The 14,439-nt window shown below is 41.1% G+C and overlaps 1 protein-coding gene across 3 annotated transcripts in view; it reads left to right on the top strand.

Annotated features, from left to right (window-relative positions):
- Positions 1-14,439, top strand: part of LOC116854025 (lachesin-like) — a 471,144-nt gene that overhangs the window by 43,683 nt on the left and 413,022 nt on the right. For all 3 annotated transcript variants that reach the window (XM_032835486.1, XM_032835484.1, XM_032835485.1), the window contains one exon: positions 3,179-3,309. In XM_032835486.1, coding sequence (XP_032691377.1) covers positions 3,246-3,309 — 64 coding nt within the window. In that variant the 5' untranslated portion in view covers positions 3,179-3,245. The remainder of the gene's footprint in view (positions 1-3,178; positions 3,310-14,439) is intronic.

The raw sequence follows: 14,439 nt of genomic DNA, 5'->3' as shown, positions 1-14,439 counted from the left end.
CTTCCCCTTGCCCTCTCTTCCCCTTTGCTGCGAATACGAGATCGATCGCGTTAAAACGATGAAATTGTTCCCGGTATGAATAAGTAGAATCGTCGTTGCAAACTCTCTTCACGTCAACCCGCGCCGCGCTAGCGTGTCACGTATGCGGTGAAAAACCCTCGATCGTTAGCTGCAGAGCCGCGCGCTTTCCACCTGCTATTTTTCTCCCGGAATGAGCTTTCCTTCGACAAAAAGATTAGCATGACGATGTGTACAGCGAGCAATGTAGCAATCACTGTTACAGCCGCTGTAACAATCAATCGCAATGAGCATGTATCTATTCCCGCGGCGAGAAACCGCGACATGAATATCAATCGTTCTTCCGTTCTCGTGTAGAAGGCGGGGGAAATGAATATTTTATTCGAGGATTTATTAGATTTTATATTATCGATGAGAGAAACAAAACATTATATCTCGAAAAAACCGTTCACGCGTTTACAATTCGAGCGGGAGATATCGATCATTGAAAAAAAATAGAAAAGGGTAAACTTTTTATATAAATATCTTTTTAAATGTCACTTATATCTCAATTGAAGAAGAAGTGGATTTAATTTGGAATGAAAATTAGAACATCTCACAATTGTACTGGAAAGTATTTCCAGAAAGTAAAAAATATTTTTTTGATGGACACTAGTAACATATTTCCTGAAATCTAAGTTTTTTTATTTTTTATTTAAATAGAACAATCAATTATTTTCACGAGAAGCCAAGTTTTCGAGGTTTTTCTTCAATATATATTTTCTCATTTGAAAAATATTTTATGTAAGCAATTATGTTATCAGCACATTCACCAAGATTAATATTTTCTCTCAGTATATATAAATATTTAATATATTTATATTAAATATTTAATATATATTATATATTATATATATATATATATATATATATATATATATATATATATTTTCTCTCAGTATAAAAAAGGAATCATGCTATTGTGAAATATTGAAATCACAAACTTTTTCCAACGCAGCTATTATGAAACATTTTCTTTATTCACGATTTTTCGCGAAAATACTTTGAAAACATTAAAAATAGCCGAGTTGTAGAATAGGGAAGGCTGGAAAAATTGATGATTTCTATTATTTAACAGATTTATTTAGCAGATTTTAAAACCAAGCAAGCAGGGAGTTCAAAGCCATTTTCGACGCGTTTAAAAACCTTGCTTTCTTAATTATATAACTTGTCAGAAAATAGCAGAAATAATCGATTTTACCAACTTACTCCGGTAGTCAACTAACCCCGATCTCTCCTATCTGACGAAGCTCCTTTGTTGAAATGCGCACTGATGATGTACAAGATATCTCGAGAACCAATTGTCCGATTGACTTCTGACTTGGCACACATATCTCGTGGCACACATAACTCTAAAGTTCTTGCAAAGAACAAGTGCCTCTTATTTCCGTTATTACAAAATGGTGCGCGCTACGAAACGTGCCAAAGCAATCATAGGGCTGCCATTCAGTCACTTAAGTTTCCTTTGTCACTTTTTATTAACAAGTCATTAAAAAACGGACTGTTGGCTAAAATGAGTCAATATAATCACCTTTTCCCTCAGCAGCTATAATTTTTTTAAATATATAATTTTCATTTTAATTTAAAATTAAAAATTAAGAAAAGTACTTAAAAACTAAAAAACCAAATAATAATTCATCAATGAAAAAGCTCATAAAACGTAAAAAATTTCTGTGTACTTGCTCAACAACCGCGTTGTTACACTAGTTGAGATAATCATTAAGTGCAAAACAAAAGTGAAATAGATATCAATAGATAAATATATATATAAGTTTTTTATCTTTTCAAAAACAACGCAATCACAAATTACATCAAATCAAAGTTACATTTGGAAAAATCTTAATATCAAGATGTTTAATGCAATTTGGCCCAAAAAATTTATGCAGAGATAATTTCGAGAAGATAAGAGTGTTATTTTCTTGTTTATATGTTAAGTTTCCTTATTTGTTGTTAAGTGGTCTCACAAGTAAACCTATCCAAAAGATTCCGATTTCTTTCTAATTTGGCACAAATGTAGAAGTACAAATATTTAGGTCATATTTTTCATTTTGACCCACTTTGAGTTTCACAAGCAGTTTATAGCTTTTTAATGTTCTCACTCCTATCATTAACAAGTGTAACAGAAATGCATAAAAAATAAAATTGAATACAAGATATATAATTAAATAATTTTAACAAAATCGGCATATCTGAGACATGAATCATTCTAAATTTCTTTCGAGATTCCAAATATTTCGAAATATTCGAAATATTTCAAATCTGTGCTAAATTAGTAAAAAATGGTTAGAATCTCGACTAAACCGAGAAATTATTTGTATGAATGATTTTTTTCGACTTTTTACATGTTTTGTTTAAACATTTTATTATTTATACAAATAATTTTATATATTTGACTTCATATTCATAATCACCAAACCAAAAACGCCTATACCTTGTATTCAATTTTATTTCTTGCATTTATGCATTTTTGTTGCACTTGTTGACGATAGGAGTGAGAAAATGAAAAAGCTATGAATTGTACGTTTCTACGAAACTCAAAGTAGGCCAAATTGTAAAAATATGATCTAAATATTTTTCTAAATATTTCTACATTTGTGCCAAATTAGAAAGAAATCGGAGTGTAACTTGTGAGTAGGTTTACTTGTTAGTTACATCCAAAATTTAACGAAAAATGTCATTTTTGATCGCTGGTTTGATATCTGAGAGGTTATTTTTGTCATCTTTTTTGCCAAGAAGTAGTCACTACATTTTTTGGCCCCGTGACTAAATGCAGCCCTGCAATCGGAGGAAATTCATCGCAGAGCTTTGCATATTGAGATGTACTTTCGTGAAACAAGGTTCGCGGGGTGCGCGATCGAGTAATTATCGTCGCGCGGCGGCATTATCCAGCTGTTATCGTGAACGCGCTCGGAGGGAGGCGCGCAAGATTACGCGTAACAAATTGCGACGCTAACACAATCGTTTCCGCGGCTTCCGGCGCCGCTGTTTCCCGGCCTGGGCGCGTTTACTACGAGAGTACCTTCTTCTCGCCGCCTTTGTAAGATAAACGCGAGCAAACTTATAATATCTCGCGACAACGTGTGCGCGCGGTTTATAATGTAATGCGTCTTCTTGCTTACAGCTCGTTCTAACGCACGGCAGGCACGTATTATTATGTGAGGAGAGGGCCGCGACCAGGGGAAACGAAGATGTCCGCCGTCAGCGTCGTCGCATGGTTACTCGGCGCCGTCGCTTTGGCAGCGATTAATAATGGTGAGTCTCTGCCTTGTTATCATTCGCTCGATCGATTTGATCGAGAATTCTCACGCCGACACGAGAGACGAACGCGCGTCGCTCGTGACGATAATGGTGACGCGCCAAGACTCGTAAAATAGTCCGTAAATGTCGGGGAAGTTACGTGTGTACGTTCGGAGGAGGCTCCGCTAAGGTCGCGTGTCATTTCTGACAAGTTTGAGATGATGCACGAATTGCACGGGCGGAATACTTCTCTCCGGGGCGAGTTCTCTCTCTCCCCCCCGGAATAAGATAAATATGCCTCTCGCGAGGCAAGCGCAACAGACCGGGATTTTTATTCCTGACATTTATGGGCCTTTCCCGCACACGTCGATTCCCTCGCACTCTTGCATCCATCGCGCTCAATCAGCTATCTCGATCATGATTCAAACGTTTGTAACGGATTATCGGTTACGGCGAGAGGCACATAGGCGCGTGATACGGGTGCGTTGAATAATACGTTGTGTTTATCGAATTCTTCAGTCTTCCGTATTTAATTAATCCCGCGCCATTAATTCCGGCCGAACGGACGCGGAAGATTAATTTGCGATACACATCACGTGCAAGCTTCAAACTGCAACAACGTTTCCGAAAACGTCTCGCTCTCGTTTCTTTTTCGCTCTCTGTTTGTTTTTCGTTTTCGACGCAGTATCGGCGATAATCGACCGACAGGCGAGATCCATAGCCGAATAATAGCTTTGTTGTTTATAGTCCCGTTTTCGCGACGCGTTTCGATGAAAAAAGGTAAATATGAAAAAAAAAAACGTTTTGCCGAACGAACCGCTCGGCGAATTTTGAATTTGAAAATGTTTCGATGGTCGCGCTTAAAGAGAAGCATGTAGGTGTGTATACGCGATAATAATATTTATATTATATAGCGTGAAGCGCGCGCGGTTTTTTTGCCAAACAACGCCCAGAATACGAAGAACGCGAGCTATACGTGGTCTTCGTGGGCTTTAAAATATATATAGAGTAACCAGTTTTACAACGGTTACAATTTATCCGTTTGCTTTTAGTTTTTTATATGCCCTTTTGTATTTTTCTTTTTTTTTTTTTTTTTTTTTTTTTTTTTTTTTTTTTTTTTTTTTTTTTTTTTTTTTTTTTTTTTTTTTTTTTTTTTTTTTTTTTTTTTTTTTTTTTTTTTTTTTTTTTTTTTTTTTTTTTTTTTTTTTTTTTTTTTTTTTTTTTTTTTTTTTTTTTTTTTTTTTTTTATTACGGACCACACGGAACATGAAATAACTCAGAGATACGGTCGAAATACACGGGTTGAATTATGGCGATAGCGCGTTTGATGGATTCACGTTGCGCGCGTTGTTTGTATTACGAGAGCATCGTAGTGTCTAAATGAAATATATCTGCGGTATTTTTTTGAATGCGTTGTACTAGCTTTTAAAGATATTCAATAAATACCATTGTGAAAAAAACAATACGGGAAATGTGTGCGGATGAATCGCACGCGGGGATCGATATATAAATAGGCAAGAGAGCCTCGTTTTTCCCTTTTTTTTTTCTTTGTTTCGAAGCGTGGCTTAACAATAAGGGATATAAAGAAGAATTATACGATTGATACGCAGAGCATGTGTCCTCGCGTGTGCACACTCAATCTGCTATTATTTGCAGCAACATATCGATGTGGTTTCGTGTGAAATCAATTTTTATCTCTGTGTCCCTTAAGTAGATTCGCGCGACCTAGAAAGCCACAACGAATCTCCGAATCAGGTTTTCGCGAAGCGTAGCTTGCGACGCAAAAGTCCCGTACACTTCTCGGACTTCATCGCGTGCGTCCCTCTGGAACATTTCTTAGCGATAGATATCTCACGAAGGGCTCCTTTGACGCGGAATTATCAGCCCTCGCGATCGGACATCCGTACACGCGGATGGACCAGTTCGATACGACTGCGTGGAATTTGAAAGTTCAATTTGCAAATGCATTTGAAACGCGTTTCTCCATTGACCGTCTACGATGGTCCTCTTATTTCTTCCGGTCGAAATGAGATGAAAATACCGGTGCCTGGACATACTCTAGGCGTTCTTGTCGTTTCGGTTTTTCAAACAAATATTTGAACTTTCAACGTAGAGCGCACAAAGTATCTGTCGCAAAGTGTTCCATATCTCGCGCACATGTAGATTGGGTCAAACTGAACACAAATTTCGTGTTCAGTTAATCTACTACATGTATACGAAGTGTAAGATACTTTGTGTCAGACATCTTGTACGTATATATTCAACTAGTTTCAACTGCCCGGCGTCGTCCGAGCTTCTTATATAGAACATCTAAACTTAAATGATCATGAAGCATCAAGGGGATGAAATCAGCGAGAGGGATGTCGAAGTTTCATGTAGCTTATATTTTCTGCGGGATTCCGAGAGTAGAACTATGCAAGATTTGGTCAAAGGGTTTGGGAGTTAATAGGAAGACGTACAGACAGACATTCTCTTTGTGTGTATATATAGATGTATGTACAGGATGTCCTACTTCGACTTGATAATTTCTCTTAAGAGCGGATTGGGGTGAGCACAAAACTTCTGCATCGTTTTGCGACATTTGCAATAACTATCGAGATATTAATTGAAGAAGGCTTGTAAATGATGACGCTCGATATGGCAGATGAACTGGAATGACGACGTGCTTCTTGTATATTAGGCCGAACAAAAAAGTCCTCTACCATTTTGCAAATACAACTGCAAGTAGATTTTTAATAATCAATTAAAGGAGATTGTTGCACTATCGCGCAAAACCAAGCAATTTTCTTGTATTAATAATTAAAAGTCTAGTTATATTGATATTAAAATTTAATATTAAAATCGTATTAGTTGATATTAATATTAAAAGTTGTAGTTATTTGCAAAATAATAGAGAGATTTTTCTCTCAGTTATCATGCGTGATTATTTACACGAATCTTCTACAATTAATGTCTCGATTATTATTACGATTTTCGCAAAACGGACATTTTTGCTCACTTCAATCCACTTTACGTCTTTACGAGATATTGTGAAATTGCTGGGACATCCTGTATATCTGTTCTATATTGAAAGTCTAAATATTCACGTTTGAAGACCAAAGCACAATATGAAGTGTCGTCAGTATCCAGGTAGTGGCACTTTTACCTTAACCTTCTCTTTTTCATCCGCGAGATAGAGTAGGCCGGTCTCTTCCACCTGATCCTGGCGTATACGCGCCTATCATCGATACGCTCGAAAGGGAAATTCGTGCGATCGCATACGAAATTCGAGACTCGTCGGGGTTCGATTGTCGACCGGGCACGGTACAATGATCTCAAATCAACGCGCACCCCCGCGCTTGCACGCGCGGATACGCACCCCGGCCTCGTGTTGGCGTCTATTCAAGTATGATTGCTCGCTGATCCGCGATCGGGTGACTTGCCCTCCTTCTCTCTCTCCTCCGTTCTTTCCCGTGAACGAGAACGAAAATACGAGAATATGCCGGTCGTTTCAATCGACCTACTGGCAAAGAAAACTTCATTACTCGCTTCGAGCTCCGATACCGATTGCACGGCGAAACACGGTCTCTAACGTCTGAGAGAACGATCTTCCTTGGAACGTCGTGGAGAAACGAAAGATACTCGCAAAAAGGAAACAAATAAAAACAAATTCTTTTCCCGTTTATCTGCGGAAAGTACGGTTTTATTTCTTTCTCTCTCTTTTTTTTTTTTATAGACTCACGCGTAATTTGATTCGCACGTTTAACTGTAATTGCCGTTTCATGTTCCCCTACGTGCGATTTTTTTATCCATCGATAAAAATGCGATAGACAGGAACTGCAGCTTGCAGCGCGGAGTGGCGCGCAATGGTTCAATCAAAAAACTGGACTTCAAAGAATATCGGAATTTCCCAACAATTCGTACAAATCGTACATAGGCGTTGCGGAATCGCGTAGCTTTAGTTCGCGCCACCCTTTCGATTTTCTAACGAACTGCTGTGCGTCACGCCGCGTTCGTCTCTCGTGTGTCTCTTCACGAGACCCGCGCGCAACTCAGACGGCCGCTCGTTAGATCGAAATCATTAAAACAAGGATAGAGGGGTTCCGGTTCGCGTACACGCTCACTCATCACCCTCGTGCACTTTCTCGGTGCATCCGCGCAAACACGCACGGAGAAAGATAGTTCGCTCGTCTTCTCAAGCTGCGGGCGATAAACATCCTTTTCGCGAGCGAACAATGCAGCGACACGGGGCGAAAAATTAACGAGGCGCGCAGGCAAATTCATCTCCGCTCGCATTCCCTCTCTCACCCTCTCCGTTATTCGCGTGGCTCTTCCCCGCGAGCACGCCGATACGTGGGTTGTTGCAAACATTCGTGACACTTGATGCAGAGAAAGAAATAGCGCGAATTTGGCCAAATCTTTATTACCATATTTCAAAGTCAGTTAAGTTAAATACAACAGTATAGAGTGATCCGTCAATCAGTCTTTGTTTGACAGTTGCGCTAAAGTGAATTCTGTGAGTGATGGGCCCTGTGTTTGGTCACACCAGCAAGGACTGAACAGTTTCTCGCATCTTTTAGTATGATTTCGCAATCTGAAGGGCGACTAGCATTGATTTGTAACCGTCGCTGAAACTTTGATGAATCATTTCACTCCAGATTCAATAGAACAGTCAAAATGAATGCACAGAAATACTCGACGCATTCATTTTGGCGCGTTGTCAAAGAAATATTACTCGACTAAGGGTCGGTTTTTCAATAGCAATTTAAACTTGGATTCAAGTTTAAACTCTATTTTAACAATGCGTTTGTTTTAACAGAGTTTAAGTTGAAATCTAAGTTTAAACTACCATTGAAAACCCGACTCTAATTAATTGTGCCTTGAGTCTGCCTGAATTAGGCATGCCCTAAGTTAGACCTTCATTGAGCCTAGATATGGCCACGCGTGATCTACAGACGTCTACAGACAACTAACGTTGTTTGCACAATTAATCAGAGATACATCCCTTTTTATACATAGTTTTATTTACTATGTATACTTTCGGAAAAGGAATCTTTTGCAAGATTTTGAATTGATACTTTACATGACTGTTTTGAAAATCGATCAACCTTATCTACGGGGTCGAAAAATGGTCTACAATGGGTAGACTCTACGTGCTTAAAGTGAGGACGAAATGCGCCTGCAGGAGGGTAAACTAACAAAGGATGACTAAATAGTAATAAAGATTTGACCAAATTCGCGCTATCTCCCTATAGTAGGCCATGTGCTTTTTGCGGGCGATCTATACATACACATGCATACGCGTGCATTAGCACCTCGAGCGCGTCAGGGAATGTTCGACAGCTGTAGCGGCACGTTGCCGCCAGCACGACGAATGTACTTGTATATACGTGTCTCCTCTATACGTAGTCTCTTCGTTGCCGATGAAACGATATACCGGGGATACGTCCGATCGGCCATTACGGGCAATTCCACGGGACAGCTAAGCCCGTGAGCAAGCAGAGATCCGTAATTACGTCACCAATTTACCGAACGTTCGTTGACGAGGCAACCGCCGGATATGACATTAAAGACGACGTGGCAAGAGATTTACCTTTAAAGTCGCCGAGTTACTACCGCGACCATGAAGCGGATAGAAATGCACGCAACGAAAATGTCGCGCGATGATTCCGCGAGTCTACCATCGACGGGACTTTCTTTTCCCCCCTGATATTCCTTCGGTCTGCTGTTCGCGCTAATTATTTATGAGCGTCCCGGGGATTTTCGTAACACGCGTCGCCGATCTGTCGCGCGATCCATATTGCAAAATGATTATTAAAACGCCGCGTCATCCAATTAAGGAGTAATTACTGTTGCTTATTATTGCTTGATGAGCACATGGTTACGCGCACCCGCGCGACGGACGTGTTGTCTAGTATTCCATTATCGATGAATATTAATTAATGTAACGCGCGCATGTATCGCGCACGGGATAATTAAATTGGTATAAATTGTCCCGGCTGCCGCAAGTCCTCAAACGCGACAATGATTACGCACGCATAAAAATCAGAGCGAAAATGATCTAGTTACAAGAAACCGGCTAAGTTGGATAAAATGATTGGCAAACGTTGTGATATCGCTTTATTTTGTATTTAATCAGTACAGATGACAAAAACAGAATTCCTATCTGAACTTCTTATGAAATTTAACAAGGGAGTCTCTCTATGGCGTCTACTCAGATTTAAAGTCAATTTTATAAAAATTGACTTGTAAAAATTAACACATACACACATATACACGTCGCAGAAACTATACAATTCGTTCGATTCCACCAATGTCCTTAAATGTTGATTAAACCTTAACCTGAATTGAAGTCTTGGTCTAAAGACAGTTCAAACTCGGGTTAAGACTTGATCGATGTTGGTGAAACTGGCTATCAATCGACTAAACGTTCGCTTGAACGAGTTTTGTTTGTGTAAACAAAGTCTCATTAACTTATTCACATTTTTCGTAGTGTACAATCCTCACATCCACCGAAATTTGCTAGTAGATATTGTTGGAATGCTACTGCTGCTGTTGCAAATCCTGTGTACTACAGATAATTTTCTAGCATGTACAAAAAACAGCGATAAATTGTAACTGACATTTGGAGTTCTATCTGGACCAATAAAATATTGTTTCGAGTAGGCGCTGCCATCGCGAGATAGCGGCCAGCTGCGCTGGCCTGCTAATTTTTCTTTCGCCTTTGCCCCGCCACCACGATAGATAGATAGATAGATAGATAGATAGATAGATAGATATAGATAGATAGATATAGATAGATAGATATAGATAGATAGATATGGATAGATAGATATAGATAGATAGATATAGATAGATAGATATAGATAAATGGTTAGATAAGTAGGTTGGTAGATCGATCGGTCGTCCATCTGGTGAACTCGTAGATCGCGGGCAACGATATCGTGCGCTCATTACGAGTTCCCACCCGAGTCTGGCAATTAGGGGCTGATCTCTTATTGCGAGCGCTAGTTCGCCGGTGCTCGCGACAGAATTGCGCAAACTGGAGAAAGGTCGAAGGGTAGGTTGATTTAAGCCCTGCGGCTAGGTGGCGGAAATCTTTGATAAGGCACGGCTACCGCAAACGCTGATTGGTCGCCCGAGGCCTCGCGCCGATATGACGTTCAAACAATACGCTCCATGCTAACAATGCAATCGCGGTCGAGATAAAGATGTATAGATCCCGAGCCCACCACCTATGTCGCCTGTCCTCGCTATCCTACCGGTCGCTCACTCATACATACGCCCGGATATCCCGTCATCCCCATTTGGACCTCAAGGCTCCCGGGCACTCAAAAAGTAGTCTCGCAGTCGTAACGAAAATTATTCAAATACGAGGAATTTGCTAAGATAAATCGTAACTAGCAAATACTGCGCGATATTGCACATGTCTTGTGTTTCATCGATTTAAATAACAGAAATAGAATTTTTCTATCTGAATTATTCGCGAAATTTAGGAGTCTCTATGGGGGGCCATTCAGATCAAGGCCAATCACATCTTTTGTAAAAGTGATTGTGTGTTAGACAAAGAAGACTAACAACGACAGATAAACGAATGTGTAATTCTCGGTGACCTATCTAAATTTGCTCGCAGATATTACTAGAATACTGCTGTTGTAAATTCTACGTGTCGTAGACAATTTTCTAGCAGATACAAAAAGCAACGATAAATTTTAACTGTGACATTTAGAACTTTATCTGGACCAGCGAAACATTTTTTGAGTGGACGGGCTTGGCAGGTGCGACACATCGTCGGAACGTCACGAAAAAAATCGTTATGATAGAGATCGACCTGTCTAGTCACTCAAAAAATAGTCTCGCATTCATGGTGATAATAATCTAGATACGAGAAATTAACTAAGACGGATGAGTGATTAGCGAACACTATGCGATATCGCATGTTTTGTGTTCAGCCTCTTAACTGTTAGGCGAAAAAAATGCTTGTGAGCCAGAAATACTTTTGATAAAAATTGATAAAATCATATAAAAGTTAAAAGTTTTTGTTTGAAAAAAATGACGAATCCAATATGGCGGCGAAAATTTTTAAATAATTGAAACTCTTCAACATTAATTTTTATTCAAATTGAATCATATCTTGAATATTTTACCCATCATATTGAATTCGCCATTTAGAATTTATGAATGTATTTTTTGTATTTTAGATCAGCGGTTTTAAAAACTTTTATATTCCAATTTTTATACGAATCGAACGACTTTTCGAATTTTCGGTTCGCTATTTTAAATTTCACAATTTTTACCTCGAATAAGAATTCAATGACCCTAGAAACATAAAAATATTCTATTTAAATTGCATTGATATAAATGTCTTTTTTTGAATGTGCAAATATCTTCGTCATGAGCACTTTTGGCCAGTTTGAACCAAAGCAATTTTTCTAAGCGATAAATGAACACTCACGGACCAAACTTGAATATCTGAACAGGCGAAGCCAGGTTGACCGCCTGCGACGCACTTTCCTTCGACATAATCACCTGTGAGTTTGCTCTAGTTGTTCACACGAATCATAAAACGTGCCACATACCTTAATATCGCAATACTGCAAGCTGTTCGTTCACTGGGTGGTGTTTAGTCACCGAACAGGTCAGTCTGGCGCAAGAAGCTCGAGATAGATAGATATGGCGCTCGGGGTAGCGCAACGGGATTTGCACTTTTCGTTTAGCGGCGTTACGTGAAGTACGACACGCGATCTAATATGACGCCGCGCCTAACTCGATTTTCCCCCGCGTACGTGCGCGATATTACGTTAACTCGCGCGCGCGCACACACACACGAGTGATCATTGGGGCACGTTATACGCGTGCGACACGCAGTTCCGGCCATATTTTGCATAATTCTCTTTGATCAGCGTTTCGCGACGCGCTTTGGCGTGATTAAATCAATTAATCATTTCTGCCCCCTTCGCGCGCGTCTTTGTATCATCCCTGTCGCGCGTTTAGGGAATTTACACTTCGATTCCTGCTCGCGCGTGCCGACGAGAAATCGGCCCGTGTAGAACGCTCGCGCGCGCGCGCGCGCGCGCGATATCGACGCTCTGCCGCCGCCGGAGCGTCGATACGACGCTGTATAGTGGCTGTATCGCGCGTTTACTTTGAAGGAGAGTACGTACGTTCACCGGTAAAGCCGCGTGTCTAGGTGCCAAGATATACGTCGTTACAGAACGCGATCGATGCCGCTATATTTTTCTTCGACCGTGTATATACAACGGGCTTGTTTTCTCGGCGCGTATAATGAACCTCGTTTGTCGTTAAACTTTGTCGCACCTACATAGACCCTTGGCGAGTACCCGGGCTCTCTCGGCGACGTTGACGTCGCCGCGCTCGAGCATAAAAGTGTTGTCGGTGTGTAAACTGGCGCCTTCGGTATTGTTCTATATCCGAGAGAAAGAGAGAGAAAGAGAGAGGGAGGAGGGAGAGAGAGCTGGTCGGGCGGCGGCTAACGCGGCGGTTATTATAAACGTCGAGCGAAGAAATATCGACGTAACTTGGGAGCCGGTCGAAGCTGGGGAAAGAGCCGCCTTTTACCGTACTTACTTAACTACGTGTCGCGTCTTCCCGTCCACCGGCGTCTCCCGGCATTACCGTATACACGCCACTTCTCGGGACGAATTCGTGTCGCTGGCATTGTTTTAATGTCAGTAAGCTGTTACTCTCTAAGCTTGTTTCCGTGTGCGCAGTAGAAAGAAAGAGAAGGTGGCAAAAGGTAGGGAGGGAGGAAGAGAGAGAAGGCAAGAGATTCACGCTGCGCGGCGCGAAGAAATGGGACAACGAGAAAATAATTGAATCCGTCATTGTGGAGGAGCGCAATGACGGATGTGTCACAGCGACGGCAACTTTTCACCGCGCAGAGAATGAAGCGCCTCCGGAATAATTTATTGTAAAATCTCCCCCGTTGCGCTCTCACGAAAGCGGTTATGAAACAAAAATGCTCGTGCACTTTTGGTCGACATGTAGCTCCAACACTGTGCACGCTATTATTTTATACGCTATTATTTTAAGAATTAGAACAATGAGATATGGGAAGACTAAATCAACCTCCTTTAGTTCCTTTTAATCGACAGGTTTGCCGAGAGGTCCTCATTAGATCCTGCAAATGACGTTTATGCGTTTTCTATCATTTAACCTTTAGACTGCCGGCATTTTTTCATTAAAAAAGTGGTTTTTTTTTCTCAAAAATTTTTCTATATAGATAACATACACATGGTGCAGAATTTTGAGATTTGTGCAGAGCCACAAAAGTGTGGCTTTCCCGGCAGTCTAAAGGTTAAAGGCGCTAAATGGGACTTTTGTTTTCGTGTGTATTGTTGAAAAAAGTACCAATTCTCGGACGCGTACTTAATCTTGGACATTCTTATTTAGTGGTCTTTCTGATTTTTCAATGCGAGTATCTGAACTTTTTACATAGAATATGTGTATATATTTAACATGTGACGCGATTGGCCTTCTTGGCTTGATCATACACGAATGATTGTCACGGATTTAGCGGCGCGAGCTGAAATCCGTGCGAATGAAATTCGACAGAATCTCCCTCCCGTGTCCCAGTCGGGATCGTACGATGGAACTTACGCGGGGAAGTACGATGTTGTCGCGAGGAAAACGGAACGAGGACGACGTGAATTCGCGGGAACGCGCCGCGAGTTTTCCGCTGGTGGAAGAAGAGAGAGAAAAAATAAGAAAAGACGAGAGATGCGCGAGCGCGACAAATCACCGGGGTAATGCCTCCGCGAGGCGGATGCGGCCGTGCTTACCGCGATAGCTATACTCGCGAATACTCTCGCGGATTCGATTTGCGCACTGGGGTTTTGTGCGCGAGACGACCCGTGCGCGTGTGTTTTCGATGTTTTCCTTTCCGGTGTAAACGCGCTTCTTCCTCTTTTGTCGAGTTTCCCGACGTTGCGACGACGACGACGGCGAGTAGGGTGGAAATCGTAACATGAACTCGCCGTGCCGTAATGGCTCTCAATTCTCCGTTAGCCGGGCCGAATTTGTCCTCTTGGCGTTAATGGGATGCGCTCGTATCGAATCGCTCGACGTGCCGTCGAAGGAAATAGAAGCGACGAGACGAGAGGAGATGGGACGGGGCGCGACGCGCTCTCGAAGCGGATGCGCGCT

The sequence above is a fragment of the Odontomachus brunneus genome, unplaced genomic scaffold, assembly GCF_010583005.1.
Source record: "Odontomachus brunneus isolate Ranch 3 - 2012 unplaced genomic scaffold, Obru_v1 Obru_scaffold_007, whole genome shotgun sequence".
In the NCBI taxonomy this organism is placed as follows: domain Eukaryota; kingdom Metazoa; phylum Arthropoda; class Insecta; order Hymenoptera; family Formicidae; genus Odontomachus; species Odontomachus brunneus.
The sequence above is the reverse complement of the archived record's forward strand: the minus strand, read 5'-3'. Positions and strand labels throughout refer to the sequence as shown.